General features: G+C 38.8%; 1 protein-coding gene across 3 annotated transcripts; it reads left to right on the top strand.

Moving 5' to 3' along the window:
- Window positions 1-879: 879 nt before the first annotated feature.
- Window positions 880-27,082, top strand: ptprnb (protein tyrosine phosphatase receptor type Nb). Of its 3 annotated transcripts, XM_058402933.1 has the most exons (23): window positions 880-1,137; window positions 5,409-5,459; window positions 7,175-7,285; window positions 7,557-7,662; window positions 11,132-11,255; window positions 11,383-11,707; window positions 12,703-12,840; window positions 12,952-12,986; window positions 13,162-13,442; window positions 13,637-13,723; window positions 14,479-14,558; window positions 14,745-14,809; window positions 17,563-17,766; window positions 17,883-18,131; window positions 18,232-18,379; window positions 18,615-18,688; window positions 19,204-19,281; window positions 21,200-21,319; window positions 21,427-21,593; window positions 23,976-24,029; window positions 25,054-25,118; window positions 25,384-25,457; window positions 26,253-27,082. In XM_058402933.1, exons 1-23 carry the CDS (start codon window positions 1,062-1,064, stop codon window positions 26,322-26,324), a joined length of 2,784 nt encoding a protein of 927 aa, XP_058258916.1. In that variant the 5' UTR covers window positions 880-1,061; the 3' UTR covers window positions 26,325-27,082. The 3 variants fall into 3 exon arrangements, with proteins under 3 accessions (XP_058258916.1, XP_058258917.1, XP_058258918.1); XM_058402934.1 differs by lacking the exon at window positions 5,409-5,459; XM_058402935.1 differs by lacking the exon at window positions 13,637-13,723.
- Window positions 27,083-27,092: the final 10 nt, after the last annotated feature.

Raw genomic sequence — 27,092 nt, 5'->3', positions numbered from 1 at the left:
TTTTCCCTACAGCCCTGGCTAGTCAACAGCTCCCATGGGTACTATTGTGTAGCACTGGTATACTGAGTACTGGTGCATTCATACTGCAGTACTGCCTCACATATTTTATAGAGCCAAAAATCCTACACAGATCAACCTAAGGGAGTGGAATAAATTCCACCAAAATGCCTGCAAAGGCAAATATAATCTGGGCAGCAGTTCATCAGATTTATCTGGCATGGGTTCCTCATTTGCCAATTCCAAGATCACACCAGTGTTGGTACAATACTATAGAAAAGATAGCAACGCTTGTTTCCAGGGATGGTTTGAGTGTTTCAAAAACTGATGATGTCACACATAACCTCTAGCCTAAAGCTTATACAGAATGGTGCAGGGGGGGAAATTCATGAGAAAGAGGTCAGAGGAAACTTGCCAGGCTGACTGGTTTCAGGCTCAAGAGAACAAGAGTACAGTCACTCAAGCACTCTTTACACCAGCGCTGACCAGAAATGCATCTCAGAATGCACAACATGTCAAACCTTGTGGTGGATTTCCTACAACAGCAGAAGACTGCATTGGGTTCCACTGCAATCAACCAACTACAGGAATCAGAAGCCACAGACTGACCAAAACTGGACAGTTGAAGATTTTGCAGTCTACATCTGTCCAGTGTAGAAAGGCAGTCTGAATAAATTTCAATACGTTCTTTTATTAACTAGGGGATTAAAAAAGTGTGAAATATAGCAACCATATTTGATTATTTAATTTCCTTATGTAGACAGAGAGGTCAGTTTTTTTTGAGGAGTTTTCAAAATAACTTTCCCGAGGTTTCTTTCTGCCCGCCTCAATCCCTCCCTTCCTCCCTCCCTCCCTCCCTCCCTCCCTCCATCCCTCGTTCCGCGCTTTCTCGCAGTCACTCGGTCTCGGTGCACTTTCGTAGAAACATCGTGGCGTGTGTGTTTTCCTGGAGTCTAGAGCCTACACGGCGGTATCGCTTTGCTTCATTAGCAGCCATCTAGTAACGAGTCGGGATGTCGGCGTGAGCCTTAGAAAGACCAAAGGGCGCGTTCCTCGAAGTGAACATGAAGTCGCTGCGCCTCTGGATCCTCCTCGCTGTAATGACCGCATGTCAGCAGCTCGCCACCTCGGCCACATACGGTACGTCATGAAAACATGCACGCTGTTGTTTTAGTGGAGGGGCTGCGGGTTTGCGTTAAAGCCAGTGCGCACAAACATCCCGCTTACATCCGTGGAGCTCGCAGCATCCTTTGGCTAAAGTTGAAAAAAACGTGATCATTAATGCTACTAGTTATTTTTTTATTAGCTAAATTTTATGCGTGCACAAGTCCGTATTTCAGTCAACTCTTTCGTGTTGTTTTCTTCTCCTGCAGCCATATGCATGCGTTTATCGTGACTGCAGCTGTAATGCAAGCTTAGAACTTACAGTCCAGCGCACTGTCCATTCTACCATGTTTTTTTTTTTTTTTTTTTTTTTTTTTTTAAAAAAACCAGTGCAATAGAATTGACGTCAGTAAGCTATAAAAAAATACTGCTGGGTGTCCAGATATACACTCCGAAAAAACACCCAAATACGAACTCTGTATTATTATTATTATTATTATTATTATTATTATTATTATTATTATTATTATTATATCCGTATCTCTCAAGCATCTACCCTGTATATAATATAACAAAAATCCAAATCAAAGCAGGATCACTGTGATCATTTCCTGTATGGCCAGGACTTGGCAAAGACTTTGTTTGTTGTAAACAACTGTTGCAAGGCAAGCTATTTGGACAGCTTACCCTGCATTTTCTGTCGGAGCAAAAAAAAAAAAGAGATGAGTATCTGCAATAAAGATGGCAACCCTTTTCCTTCCCTACACAGGCCCTTCTGCATGCACTATGACTCATCCGTGAAGCAAAGCTGATCCAGTCACTGATGTGTTTAGTTTATCAATGCAGAGTGCATTCTTATACACACACACAAACACACACACATACATACATACATATATACATACATACATATTTATATACACACACACACATGTGTGTGTGTGTGTGTGTGTGTGTGTGTGTGTGTGTGTATGTGTCATTTTTATGTATAGCTGTAAAAGGCATGTTATATGGCAAGACATTAAGTGGGCAGTGAAGTTCAGAGCTCACTAATGTGTACAGCTTGTCAGTGTAGAGTGCATTTTTGAAAACATGTTAAAAACGTATAAATGCTTTTTAACATTTACTATAAAGCAATATCGTTCCTCAAATCAGCAACCTTGACTAGTTTTAGGAGCTGCAAATCTTGGATGAATCTTGGTTCGTTCTTAAACAGTCTTGGCCATGTTTACACTGTGCAATTTTTCAGCCTGATTTTGCTTCTCCAGTCAAAAATTGCATATTTTAAAATGCTTTGGTTGGGATTCAAGATTCTCAGAGTGGGATGGCTGCTGCGATGCAACAACCGTTAAAATCCATTTTTAGGACAGAATAGGTTTACATGAGTCACCAAACAGCTACAAATACTTTAATGGCAATAAGTGAAAACATAAAGGAAATATGCTAGAAAAACATTTTCCTTGCTGCCTTAAGTTTGAATGTTTCTATTTATGCATTTCTATTTTCTGCATGAGTCTGGACTGAAAGCGCAAAGTGATTGTGTTCATTTTCTTTAAATCTGACAAGGAGAACATTATCACGCAGTCTGTAATAGAATTCAGACACAATTTCATTACATCAGCTCATCTCATTCAACAAAGTGTGACAAGTAATAATCTTAAAAGACTGCTGAAATCACACGGCCTAAGCCTCCTTTAAAGCATTCACTATCTGACTGTTAGATCAATAGGACCATTTTACACATATTATTTGAGGATTTTCAGGACTGAGTTGCTGGATATTTTTGGATTTTCAAGATTTAGATTAAACCTATTCTTTGAAACTGAGAAAACATACAGACCAGAATCATGTTACTGGTATTTGTCTAAGGAGTTGGGATCTAAACAGGGATACAGAAAGTGGGGGTGCTGGGGGTGCTTATTCTTTTAACTTCAACACATCACATGTATGCTGCCTAAAATTACAGCATTCCCAGTGAAAAATGTAAATGGACTGAGAGAGTTTGTTTTAGCTCAGTTCACCTTGCCAAGGATAGGCATGCAGCTGTGTGCAGATGCACTTCAGCACCATGGATAGTGACTGCAATACTATTGGTCCCACATTCACAGGACTGGCCTATAAGAGAAGTGTGTGTGTGTGTGTGTGTGTGTGTGCACGCATTTGGTTTGTGTAAAGCCCTTGCGAAACACGCCTTGTACTCCCAAAGCATATGTTACACCAATGAGTTATTTAGAGCATTTGTGATATTCTGAGAGGGACAGACCCTCAGATTCTGGCATGTGTTTGTGCTCTGCATCTGCAATCTGCTCTCTTTTGCTGCTTGACTCACCTCAAATGAGTTGTCTCCCATCACACCATCAGTATGGAAATGTCAATGTGGATGTTTGTTCAGAGCAAAAGAGAAATTGCAGAAAACAGAATCTGTTTGCATCTGAAGACATGCCTTCACGGTTTGTGTACCAGTGCAAAAAAAACAAGGAAGATTAAGTCCCTTGTTGTACAATTGTTTATCCATCTGTCTTGGTTGTATGAATGACTTCTGGAAGCTGAGGAGATAAAGGTGATGGGGCAGAACATTTAGAGCTGTAGTTAATTATGTTTAAGAGATGTTCATTTGCTGAGTGCCCACCTCATTACAGCCCCATTGTACAAAATGCTAGCATTACCTATTGTACTGTAATACATTCAGATGGAGGACAAAATAAAGTAGAAACTGGGGCTCTGTTATGCTGTTAGGGCCATTTCAGGTTCACTGGTCCCCTTAGAGCAAGGATGTAAAGCTCATTTCAGGTAACATTTTAGGTCCATTGTGAAGTGGCAAGACAAAACCAATCAATCTGATCAACAGCAAATAAACATCTCCACTTAAATGTGTTAATTTATTTCCAGTTATTTTAAAGTTAGATTCTCAAACCACAAAAAGATTGGACATAGATCAACTGAATCGATTACAATAGATTAAAACAGACTGCAATTTACTACCAAAAAAAGGTACATAACACATGGTTACAAAAGGGTGTCAAGGTTTACACTCCTGCTTTAAATGGAAAACACTGCAAATAAATACAAAATTATTTTGACTGATATCTTTTGTTTATGTGGAAACATTTCTATCCTTTTAGGAGTGGTCTTTTCCAGAATGATCTCGTCCCCATCCAAGAGGCCACAACAGTTCACAGAATTGTTTTCTGAGTATATAAATCATATGGTATATCCTTGAAGGTCACCAGACCTCAACCCAGTAGAACACCAGTGGGAGATTTTGGACTTTGCTCTATATTGCCATCATCTAAGAAAAATCAACTGGAAAAAGTGTTCATCCATCTGGTACAGTCCCAGAGAATTCAGCAAATTTCAGTCTGTTTTAATCTATTGTAATTGAGTCATAATTATATGATTCTTTCCAGCCACATATTGATGTAACAAATGGGATTTTGTATTCATACAATGCAAGAGGATATTCACTATGAGTCAGTGCAAGTCGAACATCTTCTGTCTTTACCTCCACTCACCTTTTTCCTGACTATATTTCTTTCTATCTATTTCTCGTACACACTCCTTCAGGAAGCTCCAGAAAAGTAGACATGAAGTAGAAAGGAGGTGCCCACTGCCGACGCTAAAAACAGAACACAGAGAAAAATGTCAGGGAACTCCCACTCCATGACTAAGTTTAGTACTAAGAATTAATTATGCATGAAGTGTGTGCAAATATTGCAAAGTCGAATAGGGGTACAGGAACAGGATGTCCATGTTTCTGTGTGTTTGAGATTCTGAGCTCACATTTTATTTTATATTATCAAGGTCTGGTGATGTTTGTTCTTTCCAGGATGGTGACCATGCACTTTGTAAGCACTGTTTGTCTGTTGCTGTGGTACCAAATGACTGACAGTACCTGATAAGCCTGCCACTTTTGAATCATTTTAGGCTGCTGAGGTTATGGGTTAAGTGGAAATTTACCACTGATATGGACAGGTGGTCAGTCACATGTTGAGATCAGCACCTGCATTGTGGCAAGCAGCAGAAAGGCTTAAAGGTCAATTTTGCTTATCAGCTAGGACACACACACACACACATCCACAGTAGAACATGCAATTGCTTTGGAAACCCCAATATTTTGTTACCAGGGCCAATTATCTATAGTCTACATTCTCACTACTGGTTATCTGTTATCTAAGTCTTCTGTCATCTTTGTTTTTTTCACTGTATTCTTTCTCCTGCACAATCTACATGTCTTTTATTCACTCACACTCACTTCCACACCTTTCCTTCTTCCCTCCCTTCCTCTCTACCCCCCCCCCCTCTCTCAGGCTGTTTGTTTGATGGGGGTCTTTGCTCCAGTGGGCAGGTCTGCTGGGATGGTGAGTATGCAAGCAGACAACATTTCACTGTACATATTTAAAGTTCAAATCGTGACTGCAGAAATTCAAATAATTGCAATAATGGTTCATATGGTTCTATGTATCTGTGACACATTTAGTATAATATATATATATATATATGTTCATTTTCATGCACAAGCGCTCATCCATACTGAGAAATGTTTCTTTGTCCAGACAATATTTTATACTCCATTATTTCAATTCGGGTTTTTACGGTCTTTTGGAAAAAGCCCCTCTGTATGTGTGTAAAATACTTCAAACGGTACAGACAAATTATTCCATAAACACTGCCTGATCACCTGGTTTTACCCAGTGATGAGGACCTTAAACGTTTCTATGGCAACTGCGACATCACTGAGGCAAACCTAACATCTTTCTTTCAAGGTTCTGTGTAAGGGAGGGATAAGAGGGAGAAGGAGGGAAAATGAGTCATAGTGACATTTCTACAGTTAGTTCAAGAATAATATCAACCCCAAGTGTACAGTATCTTAAACAGTGCAAAATGCATGTGTTCATGTGCTAGCCAGGCTGGTCTCAGTAATTTAATACTTTCATATTTGTTCATGACATTGATATTTGTTTCCATATTTAGTATTTGATTCCTACTCCCTGTAGTGTACACTTACACTTACTATGCCAAATGGCACAGGTTCCCAGATCTAGCCCTGGAGTCCCCCTGACCTGCACCCTTTAGTCTTTTTCTTGCACCAACACACACACACACACACACACACACACACACACACACACACACTCTTCAATGCAGGACAGGCTGTTAATTAGCTGACTAGTTGAATAAAGTGGGTTGAGACCTGTAAAACAATAAAATGTGCAGTTTGTCCATGACCAGGTTTGGGAACCTGTAGTGTACTATCATTGTCATATGACCTATATTATGTGCTTCCTTATATAACAACAAAAACTGATAATAACCATTAGATGGAATTGTTGATCCCTTTAAAAGCCATTGATCAGTGGAACAGAAATCACAATGGCATAATTGTTTTATAATTTATTTATTTATTTATTTATTTATTTATTTATTTATTTATTTATTTATTTATTTATTCATTTATTTATTCATTTATTTATTACAATTTTTTAATATATTGTAGTCTGACAGTGTCTTAGTATATAATAATAATAATAATAATAATAATAATTATTATTATTATTATTATTATTATTATTATTATTATTATTATTATTGTTATCAATAATAACTATTGTTGTTGCTTATATTAAACAATGAATGTTGCTGCATATATGTGACATAATATCATACAGCATTTGTACTACATTTTTTTAATAAAATTATAAAACTTTTAAAATAGTTAACAGAAAAATATTATTTCTAAGGGTGGTTTGAGCATGAACATTTTAGTATTCATACTAAATGTTACAAAGCCTTGTAAATGCTGTTTGAGTCAGCACAACTGATGACATATTCAATCAGTCTGCTTTCTTGTGAGTGTAAAAAGTAAACATATCATGCTCTTGGCAACCTTACAGCAATATGACTGTATAAAAATGTCTCAGAAGGTAATAACTGAGTAAATGTCATTTGTAGATAATATTATTCTCTGTTCCAAATGAGACAGATAGCACAAATCGTTGTATGCAACCAGTTATGCAGCATTACGGGTATGTGTCGGATGTGCATGTATTTCAATACGCTGTCTTTGTCATTCCAGACGAGTTATTTGGGCAATGCCTTACACAGCAGCAAGAGAGATTTCGCTACAGGGTGACCGCAGGCTTACTGGACAGACTACAATCTTTACTGCAAATGCTCATGAGAAAAGGTCCATCACTTACATTTTCCTCATGGTTATTTGATCCTGTATCTTTAATACTGTTTTACATATATAGTATATATAGTAATAGTGTTTGGGCTCATAAGTGTATACAATGCCATAAAAATAGTGCACAGTATAAATACCACAATGAAATGTTATGTTCAATCTGCTAGAATAAAGAAAGGTTAAAATATGTTACTGTGGTAACAAAGGCCATATGTATTATTATAATTAATATTGAGGCATATTTTGTCTGAAATTTTTTTGTCCAATGTAGGCCTGACCTGGCAGGATGAAGCCACCCAATCAATTGTAGATAAGGAGCTTAGCATGGTTGAGAAGATCCCACCGTCATCGGTTGTGAAGAGTGCTCCCTCCTCTAAGTAAGAGTTACAACTTATAACAGAAAGGTCCATATTTTAAATAAGTTGAATTGGAACAGAAATGACACAATTTAAAGCATGAAGTGCCCTACTCATTCTAAAAATATACTATATGTCCAATGATATTTCAATATTTCAATTTTAGTATCCTCAGTGTTACAAATTAAAACATTTAATATATTTTGGTGTTATTTCATGTGCAGGGCTGCTTTTAGTTCATATGTAAAAATAAAAAAAAATATTAGAAAGAAAGAAACAAACAAACAAAAACCTCCAAATGTATTTATGCTTTTATAAATTTCATACACCTATGCCAAGAAGAAGGTGCAGTGCCTGGGTTCCCCTTCATAATAAGCTACTGAGCAGCACAAAAGCATGCAGTAAATCAAGTGAACCACCTCAAGAAATCAATCCTAAAACTCCATCAGCTCCTATTACACTCTCCCTGAAATGTGTGAATGCTGTTCACACAGAAAAGCATAATGTAACCCTCCACCCAGACCTGAAGGCACTCTCCTACGGACAATACATTACCCTACTCACAGTCCATTTTCCTACCAACAGTGCTGTTACCCTGGACTGACCTCCATGATAGACCAATTAATTTAAAAAAAATCAGCCAATACCAGTCAGCCTTGTCCTCTCAGATATCTGCGTAACTCCGTAAGTAACGTCTCTAGGGAAGTATCCGGTGTCATCCTTATCCATTTACCGTGATCTTTCCCTCCTGTGTTCTTCCGCCTCACCAAAAGCAAACAGGAGGATGACTAGCTGAATAACAGGTAAAGGCAAGTACGTTCATTAAAATTATATTTGCAAACATGTAAGATTTAATTTTGGGACTTCCCTATGGCTATGAGCACCACAGGTACTAGGCTCCCAGGAAGGATCCTCAGTCTCCTTATTCTTGATTTCTCAACTCTTGAACTCTTAGCTTTCTACTTCCTTTTATCCCACAACAAAAACTAACATTTTCCACTAAAGAATGCCGGTCCACATTAACCTCCTCAGTCATCTATAAATTATAGATGTCATTAAATAACAAGTCCATATAGTTTCATCCATGACAAGCATCATTAGGTATTAGCAATAGTGAATTTAGATGAAAATATTAATTAAAAGATGTTCGATCTCTCGATCTCTGATTCCATTCTTGTCCTTCCACATGCATTCATCTCAATTATAATTTTTACTCGCTTCGTATGTCTAGTTTTCATTCTCTTTCAGCTAAGGATTCACTGATAACAATTCTTTTTCCCAGAACAAGTACAAATACATGTGTTTTGATGCTGTTTGATACTGATACCAAAATTATTAACCTACTTACAATGGATATACAATGGATATAAAAAGTCTACACACTTAAGATAAATCATACCAGAATGTTTATATGATTTATCTACATTTAATGTGAAATTGCAACCTATAAAAATTAAGTGAAAAACAAGGTACAGATCAGGATCAGAAACATTGTGGGGGAAAAAAAAACCTGGGTATATACACTATATTGCCAAAAGTATTCGCTCACCCATCCAAATAATCAGAATCAGGTGTTCCAATCACTTCCATGGCCACAGGTGTATAAAATCAAGCACCTAGGCATGCAGACTGTTTTTACAAACATTTGTGAAAGAATGGGTCGCTCTCAGGAGCTCAGTGAATTCCAGCGTGGAACTGTGATAGGATGCCACCTGTGCAACAAATCCAGTCGTGAAATTTCCTCGCTCCTAAATATTCCACAGTCAACTGTCAGCTGTATTATAAGAATGTGGAAGTGTTTGGGAAAGACAGCAACTCAGCCACGAAGTGGTAGGCCACGTAAACTGACGGAGCGGGGTCAGCGGATGCTGAGGCGCATAGTGCGAAGAGGTCGCCAACTTTCTGCAGAGTCGATCGCTACAGACCTCCAAACTTCATGTGGCCTTCAGATTAGCTCAAGAACAGTGCGCAGAGAGCTTCATGGAATGGGTTTCCATGGCCAAGCAGCTGCATCCAAGCCATACATCACCAAGTGCAATGCAAAGCGTCGGATGCAGTGGTGTAAAGCACGCCGCCACTGGACTCTAGAGCAGTGGAGACGCGTTCTCTGGAGGGACGAATCACGCTTCTCCATCTGGCAATCTGATGGACGAGTCTGGGTTTGGCGGTTGCCAGGAGAACGGTACTTGTCTGACTGCATTGTGCCAAGTGTAAAGTTTGGTGGAGGGGGGATTATGTTGTGGGGTTGTTTTTCAGGAGCTAGGCTTGGCCCCTTAGTTCCAGTGAAAGGAACTCTGAATGCTTCAGCATACCAAGACATTTTGGACAATTCCATGCTCCCAACTTTGTGGGAACAGTTTGGAGCTGGCCCCTTCCTCTTCCAACATGACTGTGCACCAGTGACCAAAGCAAGGTCCATAAAGACATGGATGACAGAGTCTGGTGTGGAGGAACTTGACTGGCCTGCACAGAGTCCTGACCTCAACCCGATAGAACACCTTTGGGATGAATTAGAGTGGAGACTGAGAGCCAGGCCTTCTCGTCCAACATCAGTGTGTGACCTCACAAATGCGCTTCTGAAAGAATGGTCAAAAATTCCCATAAACACACTCCTAAACCTTGTGGACAGCCTTCCCAGAAGAGTTGAAGCTGTTATAGCTGCAAAGGGTGGACCGACATCATATTGAACCCTATGGATTAGGAATGGGATGTCACTTAAGTTCATATGCGAGTCAAGGCAGGTGAGCGAATACTTTTGGCAATATAGTGTATGTATGTACACCCCTAAGCTAATGCTTTTGTGAGGCACTGTTTGATTTTATTGTTTTTTATTATTTTTATTATTATTTTATTTATTTGTTGATTTGGATATATGCTTTGTTGTGCTGAAAAGTGAAATTCCTCTTAATCTTCATTTTATTATGTGCTGCCACCACCATGCTTCACTGTGGGTATGGTATTCTTTTGGTGATGTATTTTGTTTGTTTCAGTTTTTTTGAGACAAACATAGCTTATTGGAATTATGATCAAAAGATTACTATCACAACGTAACACATTTTGCAACATGATTTAGACAAAAGGGCTTCCACTTAGCCACCCTACCCAGGTATGTGAAGAATAGAGATATGGATGTCGCATACAGGAAGTGTCCAGTACTTGCCAGATATTCTTACAGCTCCTTTAATGTCTTGCAATTTTAAAAGGGGTGAGTAGACTTTATATCCATTGAAGTTTTAATCAGTCAGGGGTGTCATGAAAGCTTTTATTTAGCTCTTGGTTAAAAGATTGGTTTTTGCATTGTTCTGCTAGAAATCCACTCCTATGTTTTTGGCCTTAAACAATATCTGTAATAGAGAGTGTGGCTGATCTTGGTGTGCAAAGCAGTTTCAGCAAACCTGGTCTTTGAAAATCAGCACAATGTCCTGTGAATTGCATCTTGAGTCACAGGCAAAGTTTAGACAGTATTTCTTCCAATCTGCTTTTCATCCAGATCTGGTGGAGGGCCAACAGACCAGCTAAACCCCAAACTCCAGCGATACATGGACTACATGATTGTTGATCCTCCTCAGTCTTCACTTCACATGCAAAGCCTGGAACCTTATACCTACCAAAAGGTTAGGACATGTGTGCATAGAAAGACACACACACACACATGTTAATGACATTTTTTCAATGACAAATCTATGTTCTTTTTTAAATACATTTTCATTCATTCCGACTGTTCATATATTTACCATGTAGTATGGTTACCAAGATGAAGAGGAGCGCTCTCTAAACCTGGTGGATGGGAACACATACCCCTCATCCTCCTCCAGAGCCACAAGGCCTCGTCCTAATGCTCTGGATAAAGACACACAGCTGCTTCAGGACCTGATGTCTCTCCTACTCTCCTCTCCTGCACAGCCCACCACTGGCCACCGGGTGGCGACACCCCTCTCCACTTCACCTTTCTTCCAGGAGCTGGATTTTCCAATGGAATACAGCAAAAACTATGTTTCCCAGGGCATGGGGGCCAGTAGCCAGGAGCAGAAGAAGAAATCCTCCAAGCAGTTAAGGCCTGATGATGGTGAGTCCTGGGAAGTAGGAGAAGTTAAGGCTTGCAAAAAATAAGCTTTTTTCTTTGGTGTTGTCACAGAAAATCCAAGAGAAGCATTAGTACTCATAGGATACAACATATAGAGCATTCCATAATTTGATATATTTCTTGTTCTGTGAAATCTTAATATTTGTTCCTAAAATGTATAAAATCCTAATATTTTTCATAATATTGTTGAAAATGTGGGAGCCCCCCTATATTTAATTAACCCACACCCAGAATATAAATCACATACTTCAGATCATGCACACGAATTACAGTCCTAATCATTCAAATTCTAAGAACCTGGGCTCTTGCTGAATTTCTCATGACCAAATGTGACAAATGTTTATTTCAGCTCTTGTTGGTTATTGTTAAAACTGTGTTTTCCTATGAGGCAAGTGGTGTTCTCCTACATTACAGGATGTTGAGTCATAAAGATTGATCATGTTTCATATTTATGATTTTAAATGCATTTAGATGCAACTGGGAGCCACAATGTTTTTAGTATGTTTCCCTCTCGCCTCTAAAGTTGGGGTTTCAGATCCTCCCTTCACCTTGTTTGTATGTACAGAGTTTGCAAGTTCTTCCCCTGCTTTGGGGGTTTCAACTGAGGAAGTCTGCGATCTCCTCCCCATTTGAAAGACCATATGTTATAGGATGGTTGGCATCTCTGAATCATCTGTAGTGTCATCCCATCCAAGGTGTCTACTGCCTTGTACTCTGAATCCCCTGTGGTAGGTTACAGGTTCCTTGGGTAGGTCAGGTGTTACCAAAAAGGCATGGCTGGATGGATAAATGCAAGTTAGTGTGTGTGTTAATACTGGATTTTAAACATCCCAGGGCCCAGTTATGTGTTAAATGTTGGGAAAACCTAAATATACAGTATAAACAAGCACAAATCATTTGAAACAGTCAGAAAGCAAAAGTCTTTTTAAAAGAAGACAAATTGCTGTTACTTTCTGAATGTTGGCTGTTTTGTGCAGACCCCACTCAGCAGAGTCTGAATGAGCTGCTACTGCAACATGGATTTGATCTGACTCATCTGAACCCTGGAGAGATGGAACGTCTCTTTACTGTCCTGGATCTCCTGCAGAGTGAACCTCCAATCCCACACAGTCAGGGTGATGCTCTATCAATTACTGTCTATCTGTTCATTTAATAAAAAAAGCATTTCATATGGGCCATTTTCTGTTAGCACAGCAGTAACAGCTTACACTTTCTTGTTTCCGTAGATCATACTGTCGATTCATCTGCCCCACAGAAACTGGTAAACTTGTTTAACCAAGAATTACACAAGCTAGATCTGTATTTACACGGTTGTTCATATATCCTGAAGGTTATATTTATTGATTGACATTTCCAGCAGAAGAAAGTGTATTTCTGAATTACAGGACATAATATTCAACAAGTTGAATATTAATTTGTTTGTTTGCTATTCAAAGATGATCACTGAGGGTGAAATGACACACATGGTGGAAAAAGCTCCAGCACAAGCCATCTCCTCATCTCCCACTTCTGCTATGGAGGGTCCCAACACTGGTGGACCTTCACAGTCCAATGATGTTAAAGAAGAAGCCAGTATAGAGGCCCCTGCAGCATTCCTGAAACAAGACAAAGGGTGGAAGGTAGAGGAAAAGGGGTGGAAAGGAGTCCTCAATACAACACCAGCAAAGAATCAAACCAAATACACAGAAGAGTATGGATATATTGTAACAAACAAGAGGTACAACCATTGCCACATGTGTTCATCTGCAAAGTGTTTGAGTAACTCACTGCAAGTTCCCATTCATCCATCCCATTCTTCTTAATGGCATCAAAACCCTTCACATTGGATGGATTATTTGTCTGTGTTTGTGGGGTTTTTATGTAATTTGTGGTACTTGTGTGTATGTGGCACGTCAATTTGTGTCTCTGCAGTCCCCTCTCTCTGTTTGATGGCATTCGTCTTTTGATGGCCCTGACTAAGAGGATCCATCTCACCATTGGCTCTTTTATAAACATCAGGTAATGTCAGTTACTATGGCAGGAAAATCCCAAGCCTATAAAATAGTCTTGAGCCTTAAGTTATCTTCACTGACTCTCTGCACTGAAATACATTTATTTTATAATGCCTGGTATGTCTAGACGATTTTGATTGTCAGCAGAATAAACTGTATTAATATAAACAGACTCACAGAAGCTCAGCAGTTGCAAGCGTGTTTGCAAATACAAGATAGCCCTCATTTGTAATCACACTTTTTGTGAGTCCACATGTTACACAAAAACATTTATTTCCCTTTATTTGAACGCTGTTGTTTTTAGGTGAGAAAGTTTTAACATTGTCAATGTAATATCCTGTAAAACATGTTTTTTGCAAATGGATTTGTATGGTCAGTAGAACAACTTAATCATGCACATGAATTTTTATGTAGGAAACTGTTAGCAAAAATGTTAAATGAGCCATTTTGGTCTGAACAGAACATTAGAGTAAAACGGATACGCATATGAAGCTTATTTATATTTCAAATTCTTTAGATCTTTAGTTTAGACTTATGAACCTTTTGTGTCCTGAGCCCAAGCTGTGGTGAGGTGGAAGCCTAACCTGGGGTCCCAAGTTTGGTGAAGAACCATGCGGTGGCAAGGAATGAATGGCATGCTCATCTCTGAGGCACCCTGAGCCCTTGATCCTCAACTCAGCCACTAACCTTCTCCCTCATATCCCCTGTGTTCCTGTAGCTTGTACTTGTTTTGTGTGCGTGACTGTTGACTTCTGTTTGCAGTGTAGTAGGTCCGGCTCTCACGTTCCAAGTTCGCCCGAACAGCCAGAACCTGTCAAATGCTGAAGTGGCGGAGAAAGCTGGTGAGTGTGTAAGAACATGATGGCAATTCTCTGTCAAATAACCAAGCACACTGTACCGTTTTTAGAAGACACTACTGCTTCCTTGTGAAGCTAGACACATGTCAAATGTCTGTATTTGCATTTCTGACTCCAGAAGTGTTTCATTAACTCTGATCTAGTTTCTTTCTTTGCTGTTATTTTGAGCAGTGGCAGAGAAGAACTTTCTAGAATCTGAAACTGGGCTGAATGTACTCCAGGCAGGTGTCGGAGAGGTACGTTTTTTTTAGTGTAAGTCTATAGTGAGCTTAGACATAGATGCTACGGTTTCATTGAAACACATTTTGGGTTACGTCTTCACAAGCAACCTGAGATGTGAAATCTGTAACAGCCTAATGCTAGCCCATTATTACCATTTCGTCTGGTCAACATACCACTCTGGAAATACAGTGATGATGAGCTCATCCAAAGCTCAAGCTTCATGAGATGTCCCTAGTGTGATATGGAGCAGAGCAAAGACCAAATATTACACAAGCATTAGATATGGATATTTGATTTGAGCCAGTTGGGTCCAGGCACCAAACACAAACATTTCCTTCGTCTATCTTCATGCCTGAATGTGTAGAAAACTCATACGCATAAGCCTACCGTTAATCCATACGCGTACAGTTAGTATTTCGCACCGTTTGTTCTTCTCTCCCCCCCCCCCCTCCCATTTCGTGTCATTCAAAACCTGACAGAGCTTCTCTGAAGAGCCATTAACACCCCCCACCCTTTTTATCCCGCCTCGTCACCATTCGCTCTGTTGCCATGACGACGACTTCATAAGTGTCAAACTGACAGGCGCGCGCGGGATTTCGTTCGCGCGCGGCCGAGCTGAGGCGTCCCACAAGCTCGTCTGTTAAAGCCTGGTGTTCCATTTCGCTGATTTATTAAGCTCCCTAGGGTCGACTTCGTCTTGTCTCAGTTTGGGTTACCGCAACCGGCGAATAAGGCTAAAAAAATATACATATATCGCCCGAGGGCATCACGTTTGTCCGCCGGTTCGGGTTTGAGTCCGGATTGCATCGCAGACGCGGGCAGTCAACCGTCTCGAGCCTGAGTCCGTGTTTGTTGCTGAGGTGAGTTAAAACTTCGCTAATGCTTTACTTGTCCATACAGATGGCCCATTTTCTGAAGTCCAGCTGTGGCAAACTATGCAAGCCCCATTGGCTAAGGTTTTTTTTTTTTAATTGTAAAATTAAGTTATTAAGCTTGTTTTTAATATGCTAAGGATTATTTAGTTGTTGCATATATAATTTGTATAAAATCTTTGTGGAAAATAAACAGTACAATTCCAGGTGTTTTATTTATTTATATAATATAATATATATATATATATGTTTGTGTGAGGGTAATGCTATATAATGTAATACTCTAAATTAAAAAAACAATAACCTTGGACTCTGAAAATGGTTCATTCTGTATATTATCAGTATATGCATGTGCAACCCAGTTTTGCAATAATTCTAAAGGAAAAAATATTTGCTTTATTTACATGGATAAATGTATTTAGTGTTTTTTTGGAGTGAAGAGTAAATGAATAAATGACTGAATAAAATACAAATCATATCATATCATATCATATCATATCATATCATATCATATATATATATATATATATATATATATATATATATATATATACATATGCGAAGCAAAATTTTAAAAAGCATATAAAACAAGCCAGTTCTTGGATGTAGGTAAGGGAATCCTGTAGTGCACTCACCTCAATTCGCTGCAATGTCTTCACAGACAGTGATGTCAGGTGAGGCGGTTGCTGTGGCGACAAGGTCAGCGCAGTTGCCACGAACATGGTGATGTAATGCCCTGACTCCTGTGTGGTCTGCCTCATACCAATAGAGAGGCAGAAATAGAAAACGAGAGCATATCTCGAGCTAAGGTTTTACAAGGAGTTTCAGATCAGGAATCAGATCAGGAATGATTAGTTCAACTGCAGAAGTAGCTGGCTACAGAATAGACCTGTCACTCTCTCCTATCTGTTCCTTTCGTCTCTTTTCATTTGTCACTTTTTCTCGTTCCTTTTTGTCACTTTTGATGGCCAAAGGGTTTACATCAGGCATTCTGATGTTACCATGGCAACTGCTGCCCCTACTGAGGCTCATGGTAACCCAGACAACAGGGTGGGAGGTGCAACCTCCTTTTGAGATGCTCGGTCTGTCTTGTGTGTGTGTTCCTGTTCCCGCTTTCCCGCTCTTCTAATTCTGTTTCCTTTGAAAAAGGTCTAGCAGAATAGAGTTGCCTGGGTGGTCTCTTGATAGAACGAGGATTTAACTCATTACTAGACAGGGATACTTGTCCGTTACTAAAGCTGTAATTTGCATGGATTAGTTTCACTAAATTAGTTATTTCTCCTCAAAATAATACACACCTAAGGAGCGTGCAGTTGTGAGAAATCATAATAGACCTGACATTGATTTAGGATCCATTGTAACATACTAACATTCACAATAAAAACCTTAAATGAATACTGCAGCATTGTTCAACCTGATCTCTGTCCACTGCTTCTGTAGTATAAAAGTGATTACACAGATGAAGAATTTTGAGATGAAAGGAAAACATATTGACTTGGAACATACTCCATCAATATATACCTGTAATGCGTAAAAAATAAAAAAAACATAAAAGGGGCATGCATTTGTAGAGAAATAATCAAGGAAAGGGTTGTTACCACCCCAAAGTGTTATTTTATAAATAACAGTATCTGGAAGTGACTTATTCCTCTAATAAAACAACAGTTAGCTGTAGTAATTAAAGGATGATGCATCATACTTTCTAAATGTGTATCACTGCATTTAATATTACGAAATTATTATTTATAGCTGTTTTAATAGCTATAAATACATTTCCTCAGCAATCTCTTTCCTGAACGTACTATGTTACATACAAACTGTAAACTCCTTACAGAAATCTTCACCATATCAAATATTTTCACATTTTTTACTCACTTTATGTTTTTTTCTTACAGAATAAAGATGTGCTGCCAGTGGCAACGCGTGTGCGCAACAGCAGCCAGTGGGTGTTCCTTATGTTTGTGGGCGTGGCTTGTGTGGGTGGGCTCTTAGTGGGCTCACTAACTATTGCATGTTTGCATAGTCATGCTCAGCAGCTAGCTTCCAGGAAGTTAGGCTTGGGTCCAGAGGCAGGCAGAGGCACACACTATGCATACCAGGTGAGTTGAAACCTTCGCTGCATCAGAAGGAACTATATTTGATGATCAAATACTTTTTTGTGTCATTCATAGCTTTAAGTTTGCTGTTTTAATTATTTTGTTTGTCCCACTTTTAGGATCTCTGTAGGCAGCACATGGCTGCTAAATCCTCCTCAGGAAGGCAAGAGAGTGGGGTTGCTACAGGAGGGAGTGGGACTGGAGGAGCAGTAGGAGGAGGCGGAACAGATACTTCGAGGGTCAGTAGCGTATCGTCTCAGTTCAGTGATGCCCCTCAAGCCAGCCCCAGCTCACACAGCAGCACTCCCTCCTGGTGTGAGGAGCCGGCACAGTCAAACATGGACATCTCTACTGGCCACATGATACTGGTACACACAAAGACAGGATCACCATGATTTTCACTTTTGAAGCTGTTTTCCAAATATCAGTGGCACAAACACACTCTCTTTTCTGTATGTCTCTCTGTAGGCATATATGGAGGACCATGTGAAGAATAAGGACCGCTTGCTGAAGGAGTGGGAGGCATTGTGCTCCTACCAAGCAGAACCCAGCACTGTGTCTGTCGCTCAGAATGAATCAAACATTAAGAAGAACCGCTGTCCTGACGCTGTACCATGTGAGCCTTCTGAACCAAAGATTTTCCCCCATTTAAATGAATCCCCATCAGAGCAAATTCCCCTCCTCTTTCATGTATTAGCACCACTAGGGTGTGTAGGCAAGCACATTGTCCCCTGACTATTTAACGTGCGAACAAAGCCCAGTGGACAGCATTTTCTGTTCTTTCATAGGTATACATTAACCCCCTCTGCTGTTTTGCAGGTGTTAATTGTGTGTAATTCTGTGCTGTACAGATGATCATTCCCGGGTGAAACTGAAGGCTGAGGTTAACCCCTCAAGAGCTGACTACATTAACGCCAGCACCATAGTAGGTTGAAGCATTTAATTATAATCACCTATGACCATGCAGATGTATAATTTAAAAATAAAGGAGTGGGTTTCTGCCTCTGTGCAGTCATTAAACCCACTCTCAGTTATGTGTGCTCAGAGCTATCTGACTGGAAAAATGTTTTGCCTGTAAATGATCAAACATTGCACCTTGCTCTTCCTCTGCCATCTCCAACCAGAAATTTCTCACTTGCCCACCCCCCCACCTCCTTTTGGTTGCCAAGGTGACAAAATCCATTTATTCCTTAGCAGTGTGTCTTGGGTTTCGGAATCCCCATCTTGTGGTTGCCATGGCTGAAATGTATTGATGTAGCTCTGGGCGGAGGTGGTGTGGAATCCCCGCTGTTCTGTTGAAGCACGATCGGATCATCTATTAAGCTTTCTTGTACACTGATCACATGAATAGCTTGTTGCCATGGTGATAGGCACAATCTAGGGTCAGAAGGAGCTGAAGGCACTGACCAACAACCTTTTGTCTCTTTTTTGACCTCTTAGATTGAGCATGACCCAAGAATGCCAGCGTACATTGCCACCCAAGGACCACTCTCGCATACCATCTCTGACTTTTGGCAGGTCAGTGTGTGTGTGTGTGTGTGTGTGTGTGTGTGTGTGTGTGAATTAGCGTGTAAGAGAATTAGCCAAGACATAACTTCAGGTACCAATTGTTAATTTTAATTTGGAACCAATTCACTATGTCTGAATGTGCTTTACAGCTCTCAACTCAGATGCAAGCTTAACTTAGTGCTAAGCCATGTCACATAATTGTTTAATTTTTTAGAATAATTTTCCCCCCTTTTTCAGCCTGCAGAGCAAAACATGAATGTGCCTTCACTAATATGGAGAATATGGACACTTTCGACCAAAATTGCACTAATATTACAGCTTTTATTAACCTAGTATTTAGGAAAATATCACTGCACTGAGACACCTGAGTTGTGTCCCAAATGACTATGCACTATGTACTCTGCAGTCTAGTGTATAAATTTTATAGTCATCTCAAATGGAACACTAACAGTTTTTTTATTAATCAGAATTAAAACTGCTTCCCAGTCAATGGCAAATGACATCAAATGCACATACTGTGACTTCATTTGCTTATAACTAGAACTTTTAAAATGTTAAAAATAAATCACACAACGTGGGCTCATTTAAAAGATATTTGTATGATGTATTGTCCACCGAAGTGATGGCAGCCATCTTAAAAAGTTTTTCTCATCCAACTTCTCATCCAGTGCCTGGTAGCCCAGCCCCTCTATGTAAACAAAGCTGCATAAATTGAGTGCATAAAGTGTCCAACCTTCCACACTTGAGCAGCCTTCAAAAAGGCTGTCTGAGAGAAAGCATGTGTTCATGCTGTCCATGGGGTAGCTGTTGTACGACAGGGGAGAGCTGCCTGGAAGGGGGCAATTGGCATGGGGAAAAACGTGGGGGAAAATATTACACAGAATGGAGTGAAATAGTTAAATTTCGCAAAGCCCTTTATTATCAATGTCAAAAAAAAATTGTTAGAAAGTGCTGACACCTTCCTTAAACGTCTCCTCACAGAAAACTTATATTAATATTAACAGACACATCTGATCATTTGGAGCATCTACAGTACAAGTCTATGTGAATGAGCTGTTACACTACAACAATAACATATAAGAACAATCAAACTGTCCTAATCAACATATTCTGACCATTCAGAGTCGAATATTCATGTACGAGTTTTCATAAAGGACCCTGCTTATAGCTGCAAGTGATTACTTTATTCAAAATTCTTTATGGCTAATGTAAGAGTCAATATTATTTAAGACATTTCTTCTCCTAATCAGTATGAATAAGCTACATTTAGGCGATATTTTTCTTGCTGCGACTTCGTCGCACATGAAGTACTGACCAAGAAATGATGAGGAGTAGTTGCTGAAATGGAGCACAGAGTGATTGCTACTGAGCAACATCATGCTGTTCGTTGTGGCAGTGAATATATGAATATGTAATGTGTTATGAAGTATAAAGGGAAGAGAGGGTTACCTAACAGGGAGACTAAGGCATGTGAGAAATAGCGCTTTAAATTATGTGTATTCTTCAGCACTTGCAATAGAACACAACAAAGATGTAGCTCCCAACTAAAACACATCATCAGCAGATTTAGCAAGCCGGAGAATATCAATTATGAAAGTATTGTTTTGTTTTGTTTTAAATAAATATAGTGTAGGTGATTGGCATAGCATTATACTGTCTGTATGTTCCGTATCACATAACACAAATTATATTAAAGTAATAGACAATAGCTTCTGATTATAATATTTCTGCTTTGCAATTACAATAAACAAACCAGAACTACTTAATGCCAGATTTCCATTCCATGAAAAAAAAACAGACAGAATGACTTTAATTCTCACTTTTCTCTTCACCCTGTTAGCACCTGTACTATTGTACTGATCTGTGCTCAGTGTTATTCCCAGCAGAATGGCTGAGTGATATGTTTGTGTGTGTTGTTTTCTTGTAGATGGTCTGGGAGAACGGATGCACTGTGATTGTGATGATGACTGCGCTTGTTGAGGATGGAGAGAAGCAGTGTGATCGCTATTGGCCTGATGAGGGCTCATCCCTGTACCACATCTATGAGGTACGTGTGTTTCTGTTCATATTATGGGTTTTGAAATCTGGGTACATAGCTTGATTGTTTGATCAGATTAAATTGTAAGCTGACTGCAAAGGTCACATCATACACAGGTGAACCTGGTGTCGGAACACATCTGGTGCAATGACTTCCTGGTACGGAGCTTCTATCTGAAAAATGTGCAGACGCAGGAGACTCGCACTCTCACCCAGTTCCACTTTCTGAGCTGGCCTGCGCAGGGTATACCAACCTCCACGCGCCCTCTGCTGGACTTCCGCAGGTACTGCACATATATTTATCCCCCATCTACAGCAAACATTATTCCCCTTGCTGTTAGCCTTCATGTTCTTTATTCCTGTTTTGTTGTTGTCACTTGCATCATTTAGACATCATTCTTTCTATGTCCTCATTTGTCTTGTACTCTATCTTCTTTTTTCCATCTGTCTTTTATCTTCTCACTTATCTGCATCTCTGTGCCTTCTTGCTTGCTCCTTCGTTCTCAATCTTTCTATTCTCTCCATGTGCGATGGAGCGCAGCGGGGCCCGTGGTATTGCACAGCTGTCTGTGTCATTTTTGTGGTTTGCAGCTAGTAATCTGACTCCAGTTGCATAGTCACAAAAATGAGCACGGACAGGTGTGGCTGCAGCAAGAGCAACGCTGATGGTACGCTCCATCGCCTCAAAGTCTCCTTTTCCTCCTTCATCCTCCTCCTCCTCCTCCTCCATTCATCCTCCTCCTCCTACCATTTCTATGTATCACACCCTTTCACTTTCTTTCTTGTTCTGAACTATGTATCTGTCGATTTGTGTGTCTTTCTGTTAAAGTACCCCTGCATGCAAAAACAGCAACGGTGAACCCCATTTATATGGATTCTGATCACATACTTTGGTAGATGGGTCAGATTTTAAACACAGCAGTGATCTTTGCAATTGTGAACGTCTGTATTCCACGCATAAACATCATAATGATCTGGTTAGCTAGCTGATACTAATGATGAACAAAGTATTTTGTTAGGACTGGCTAGTGTTATATAAGTTGCTTACAATATGTTCAGGTAAACAGAGACTCAGATACTGAGATCTAAGATATGTGAACTAGTTTATGAAAAGTTTACTGGCTTCAGCTATACAATATCAGCAAGCAGTTACTGAACTGCATATGAAGAGATTTTATTGTAAATGAGTGTTTATACACGATATTTGGTATTCATGAAAATCTAGTAAATTTTCATGAAAAACATGCGTATCCCACTCATGCTTGTGAGTGTGTTAAAAAGTATGCATCAAGTTCTAACGAACGAACTAACTAACTAACTAACTAACTAACTAACTAACTAACTCAAATTTAAACTTCTTTACTTTAGCATCTTAATATTTAGCAGAATCCCTTTCTGATGTGGCTTAAAGACACATTTTCATGCTAGTTCCCTAGAACTTTGAATGCAATCAAGAAAATTTAAAGATATTATTGGTATAAACATATAATAAAATATAAATGAAAAAAACATTTCAGCTTGTTTTGGCTATAATTTGGATTCTGATGTCAGACATTTTCCCGTAATGTCAACGCTTTAATCTCTGCATTTCACATACAATTATTGGAATTCTAGCAATACTAAAGTAATATCAAATAAAAGTCATAACTTATTATCGCCAAGCTAGTGATGAAAAGGGTCAGGATGGCATAGCATATAACTGATACTGTGATATATATATACAGCTCTGGAAAAAAATAAGAGACCACTGCCCAATCTCCAGATTTGAACCCTATTGAAAACCTCTGGAATGTCATCAAGAGGAAGATGGATGGTCACAAACCATCAAGTAAAGCTGAGCTGTTTTCTTTTTTGCAAAAAGAGTGGTATAAGGTTCCCCAACAGCAATGTGAAAAACTGGTGGAGAGCATGGAGCCAAAAACACATGCAAATCGAGGTTATTCCACCAAATACTGATTTCTTAATGTTATTTAGCCAAAGCATTAACACAATTTGTTTACAAATGATTTGCATTTTGTTTTATTTGAGTTATTAAAGCTCTGCAGATACTGCATGATCTTGGGTTATTTTGATGTGTTGTCATTTCCTTTAAATATACACTCTAAATAACAATAGTTATATTTTGAATTTAGGAGAAATATTGTCAGCAGTTCACAAAAAAATGAAACAAAACTGTTCATCTCACCAATACATGAACCTGGAAGGAAAAAACATAAGAAACTCATTATTTTGCAGTGGTCATTTTTTTCCAGAGCTATATATATATATATATATATATATATATATATATATATATATATATATATATATATATATATATATATATATATATATATATATATATAATTAATATTCAGAAATGCTTGCATTAACATGCCATTGTAAACGTGTTGCTAGACTATTTAATAATGTTTTTTGCTCATTAACTACAGGACATAGTAAGCAATTTATTATTCAACATAGATTTTTTTTTTTTTGTTCAAATGGCAATGTCTGTCTGGTGTTTATATGAATTTCCCCAGTCTTTTATCGTGGGTCTTGTTTACCTTCTGAATTTCTATCGAATTGAAGTGTGACATGGATGTGAACACTGCATGGTGTATTGCTCCTTAATGGATCGGCATTTTCCCCCTGCATTTTGTCTCCCTCTGCCTCTTTCCCCACAGGAAGGTTAATAAATGCTACCGAGGACGCTCCTGCCCAATTATTGTCCACTGCAGGTACACTGTTTCAAAGCAAACACTTTCATACACAACTGCTACCACCACATTTTCTCTTTATTAGCTATTTTGCATTTGTTTGCTCTTTAATCTGGTCCCATCTATACTGGTGACTTTATAGATATATATTTCCTGACTGTAGCCCATCTGTTGCTATGAACAATTTGTTTAACCTTGAAAAAGACAACCAATAAGGTCTCAGTTGATTAGATATTATTTGGGTTGTATCTTAATATACATCTGGCATCTAATATTTAAATTGATATTAAAATTTTATTTGTCACATACACAACCATTAAAAAAGTATGATGTAGTGAAATGCTTCTTTACAAATTCAAATGTAAATATTAGTGTGGATATGAGATTTTGGATTTGACTACATGTTGTACTGTGTATGGTGGTGCTGATAAGAGTGTAATAGGTGCAGCAATGATGTACACTTACTGTCCAAATTTATTACACACAAGGCCAACTAGCACTTAAATGGACCACTTAGCCCGTGGCGTACGGGCATTAAATACCACTCTTTCCACATCCGCAATTATCCTCGTCCATCATCCCTGCCTGTGACTATTCTCGATCTTGAAGTGATATCAAGGTGTTCATGCATTCCAGCAACACCGCTGCTCATATTTGTAACACATGTCAGTGGTTGGCGTACCTGATAAAAGATCATATGAACATATGTATTATAAGCTAGGAGTACCTTATAAAGTGCCAACTGAGTGCATGTAGAAAATATATACAACAGGGTATGCTGTTATAGAAAATGAATCAATGTCCACATGATGTGATAGAGGAAATTTCATGTATTAGAAGGATCAGATTAACATAAACCTTGCAACCATCACTAATGAAGGAGCTGCTATCTAAATTAATGAACATATTCTGATCAATTAGAATCAAGCATTGAACAGTATAATGGTATAATTTTGTTTTAAACATCTTTTTAGCTGTTTAGCTGTGTAATAAATTGGTTTAGTCTGGAATTCTATTATAACTGTACTCCCCTTTTTTTCTATAGTGATGGTACAGGCCGGACTGGAACATACATCTTGATTGACATGGTTCTGAACCGCATGGCAAAAGGTGGATTCTTAGGCTATGAAAATAATATACTCATTAACCTTTCTTTAAATCACAGTCCTGTGCTAATAACCTTAAATATTAAATGTTGTTGTAATGGCACTGTGGCCAATAATGTATTTGATTCACAATTGAAAATTACGTTATAGTCTTTCTTGATGTGTCATCCTCCTTTCTCTTTGTTTCTTGTAAAGGATAACCTTGTCAGGTCTATTGGTTTTCTGGGAAATGCTGTGACTGAAATGTATGTTGTTTTTTTATGACATAGGGGTGAAGGAAATAGATATTGCTGCAACCCTGGAGCATATTCGTGACCAGAGACCGGGAATGGTGCGCACAAAGGTAACACAAGCAGTTAGGTTTGTGATAGTGTTGATACAAATATGAGTACTTCAGAAAGTATAGAAATATTATGCTATGATAGTGTAGGTCAAGTAAGAAAAATATTCTTTCTAGGTTCTTAATATGTGCCTTTCAAAATAAAAGTCACAAGATTTTAAGATGTAGTATTCATTTTGAAGGACACAAGTATAAGATGACAGGAATTCCATATTCGAATATTTTCCCTAACCAGAATTGTGTTACTTGTTATTACCAAATACGTTATTTCATATCATATATGATAATGTACCAAAGTACAGTGACGTAACTGATATTTGGTTGTATCACTTTGAATTCTTTCCACTTCTAAAAGAGTGGAAAGGTTACAGCGTGAGTCACTGTTATCTGAAATGTGTTTTTCTGTTTTGTTTGGTTATTTATGTACAAAATATTGTTGGACATAGTAGTAGATAATGGAAAAAGGCACAGAAATACCTAGAATAAATACAGATTTTTTTTTAAAAACCATATAACAAAAACTGGAAATGTATCTACATTATCCCTTTGTTCTCTGAACTACAAGACCTACATTGGCATATCGTAACATGACTGGCTTTTATATTTTGTGACACAATACTAATTGTCAGTCACATGTGCAGTATTAAATCAGACATTTCAGAGATTTTCATGTAGGGAATATGATCATAAAAAGATGTTTTATGAAGGTTAGGGTAACCAAAAATAAATACTGAATGTAAGCAGAAATGATGCTGGCTTTGCTGTTGAGTTGATGCGTGTACTCTTGTCTATCCACAGGACCAGTTTGAGTTTGCTCTGACCGCTGTGGCTGAAGAAGTCAATGCTATTCTTAAAGCTCTGCCCCAGTGAGCCCTTAACGTAGGCCTGAAAACCACACACATATAATCCACTCAGAACACATTCATGCATGAGCAGCAACTACCTGGTCCTCATGTGTCTAAACCTGCTTCCATACCACTCCAGCATGTAGGCACATACACATGCACATACACACACACTTCTCCAACCACCACTCAGCCTGTTTCCTAAAGTAGAGACTCATCTTACATCATCTCATCTGCAGTTCATCGAGCATACTGAATCTCTCACACACAGACATCTCCAAACCGCACCTTGAGGATTGCTCCTTATTATTTAGTATTGGAAACAGAACGAGTTGATTAACCCCCCCTTCCTCGCATTTGCTCTGCCTCCGTTTCCTGTCTTGTAACCATAGTGATGGCTTTATCCTGATTTTACCTCAGCAGCGCTGTGAGTGTTTTCTCCCAGGATTCTCTTGTCTCCAGTTGCATTAATGGATGACTGAGGATGAGTGGTTTAGGGACCTTAGCCCACGATCCAATCTGACCAAGATCTATTTGATGGGTTTATGCAGTTTGAAGGGAACTGAACGTGATTCTCACTTTGTTCTTCTGTCTTCTCTATACCACCACCTTCCCCCCTGCCTGTCTTGCACACTTTGACCGTCTTGATTGTAATTGTTCTTTTCTTCTTGGATTCCAGCATTTAAAAAAAGTATAAAAATATATATGTATCAAAGCAAGAAATATATATTAATTTTGTATTTTGTGGTGAGTAATAAAACAGTTTTGTGAAGTCATGCAGCAGCATCATGTG

Source organism: Hemibagrus wyckioides, linkage group LG11, assembly GCF_019097595.1.
Source record: "Hemibagrus wyckioides isolate EC202008001 linkage group LG11, SWU_Hwy_1.0, whole genome shotgun sequence".
NCBI classification, from domain to species: Eukaryota; Metazoa; Chordata; class Actinopteri; order Siluriformes; family Bagridae; genus Hemibagrus; species Hemibagrus wyckioides.
The sequence above is the reverse complement of the archived record's forward strand: the minus strand, read 5'-3'. Positions and strand labels throughout refer to the sequence as shown.

Excerpts from the sequence above, each read along its gene's own strand:
- ptprnb (XM_058402933.1), top strand. The coding sequence starts at position 1,062 with ATGAAGTCGCTGCGCCTCTGGATCCTCCTCGCTGTAATGACCGCATGT. Across the intron at positions 14,810-17,562 it reads TCCAGGCAGGTGTCGGAGAG|AATAAAGATGTGCTGCCAGT; the intron begins GTACGTTTTTTT and ends TTTTTCTTACAG. Across the intron at positions 25,458-26,252 it reads CGGGAATGGTGCGCACAAAG|GACCAGTTTGAGTTTGCTCT; the intron begins GTAACACAAGCA and ends GTCTATCCACAG.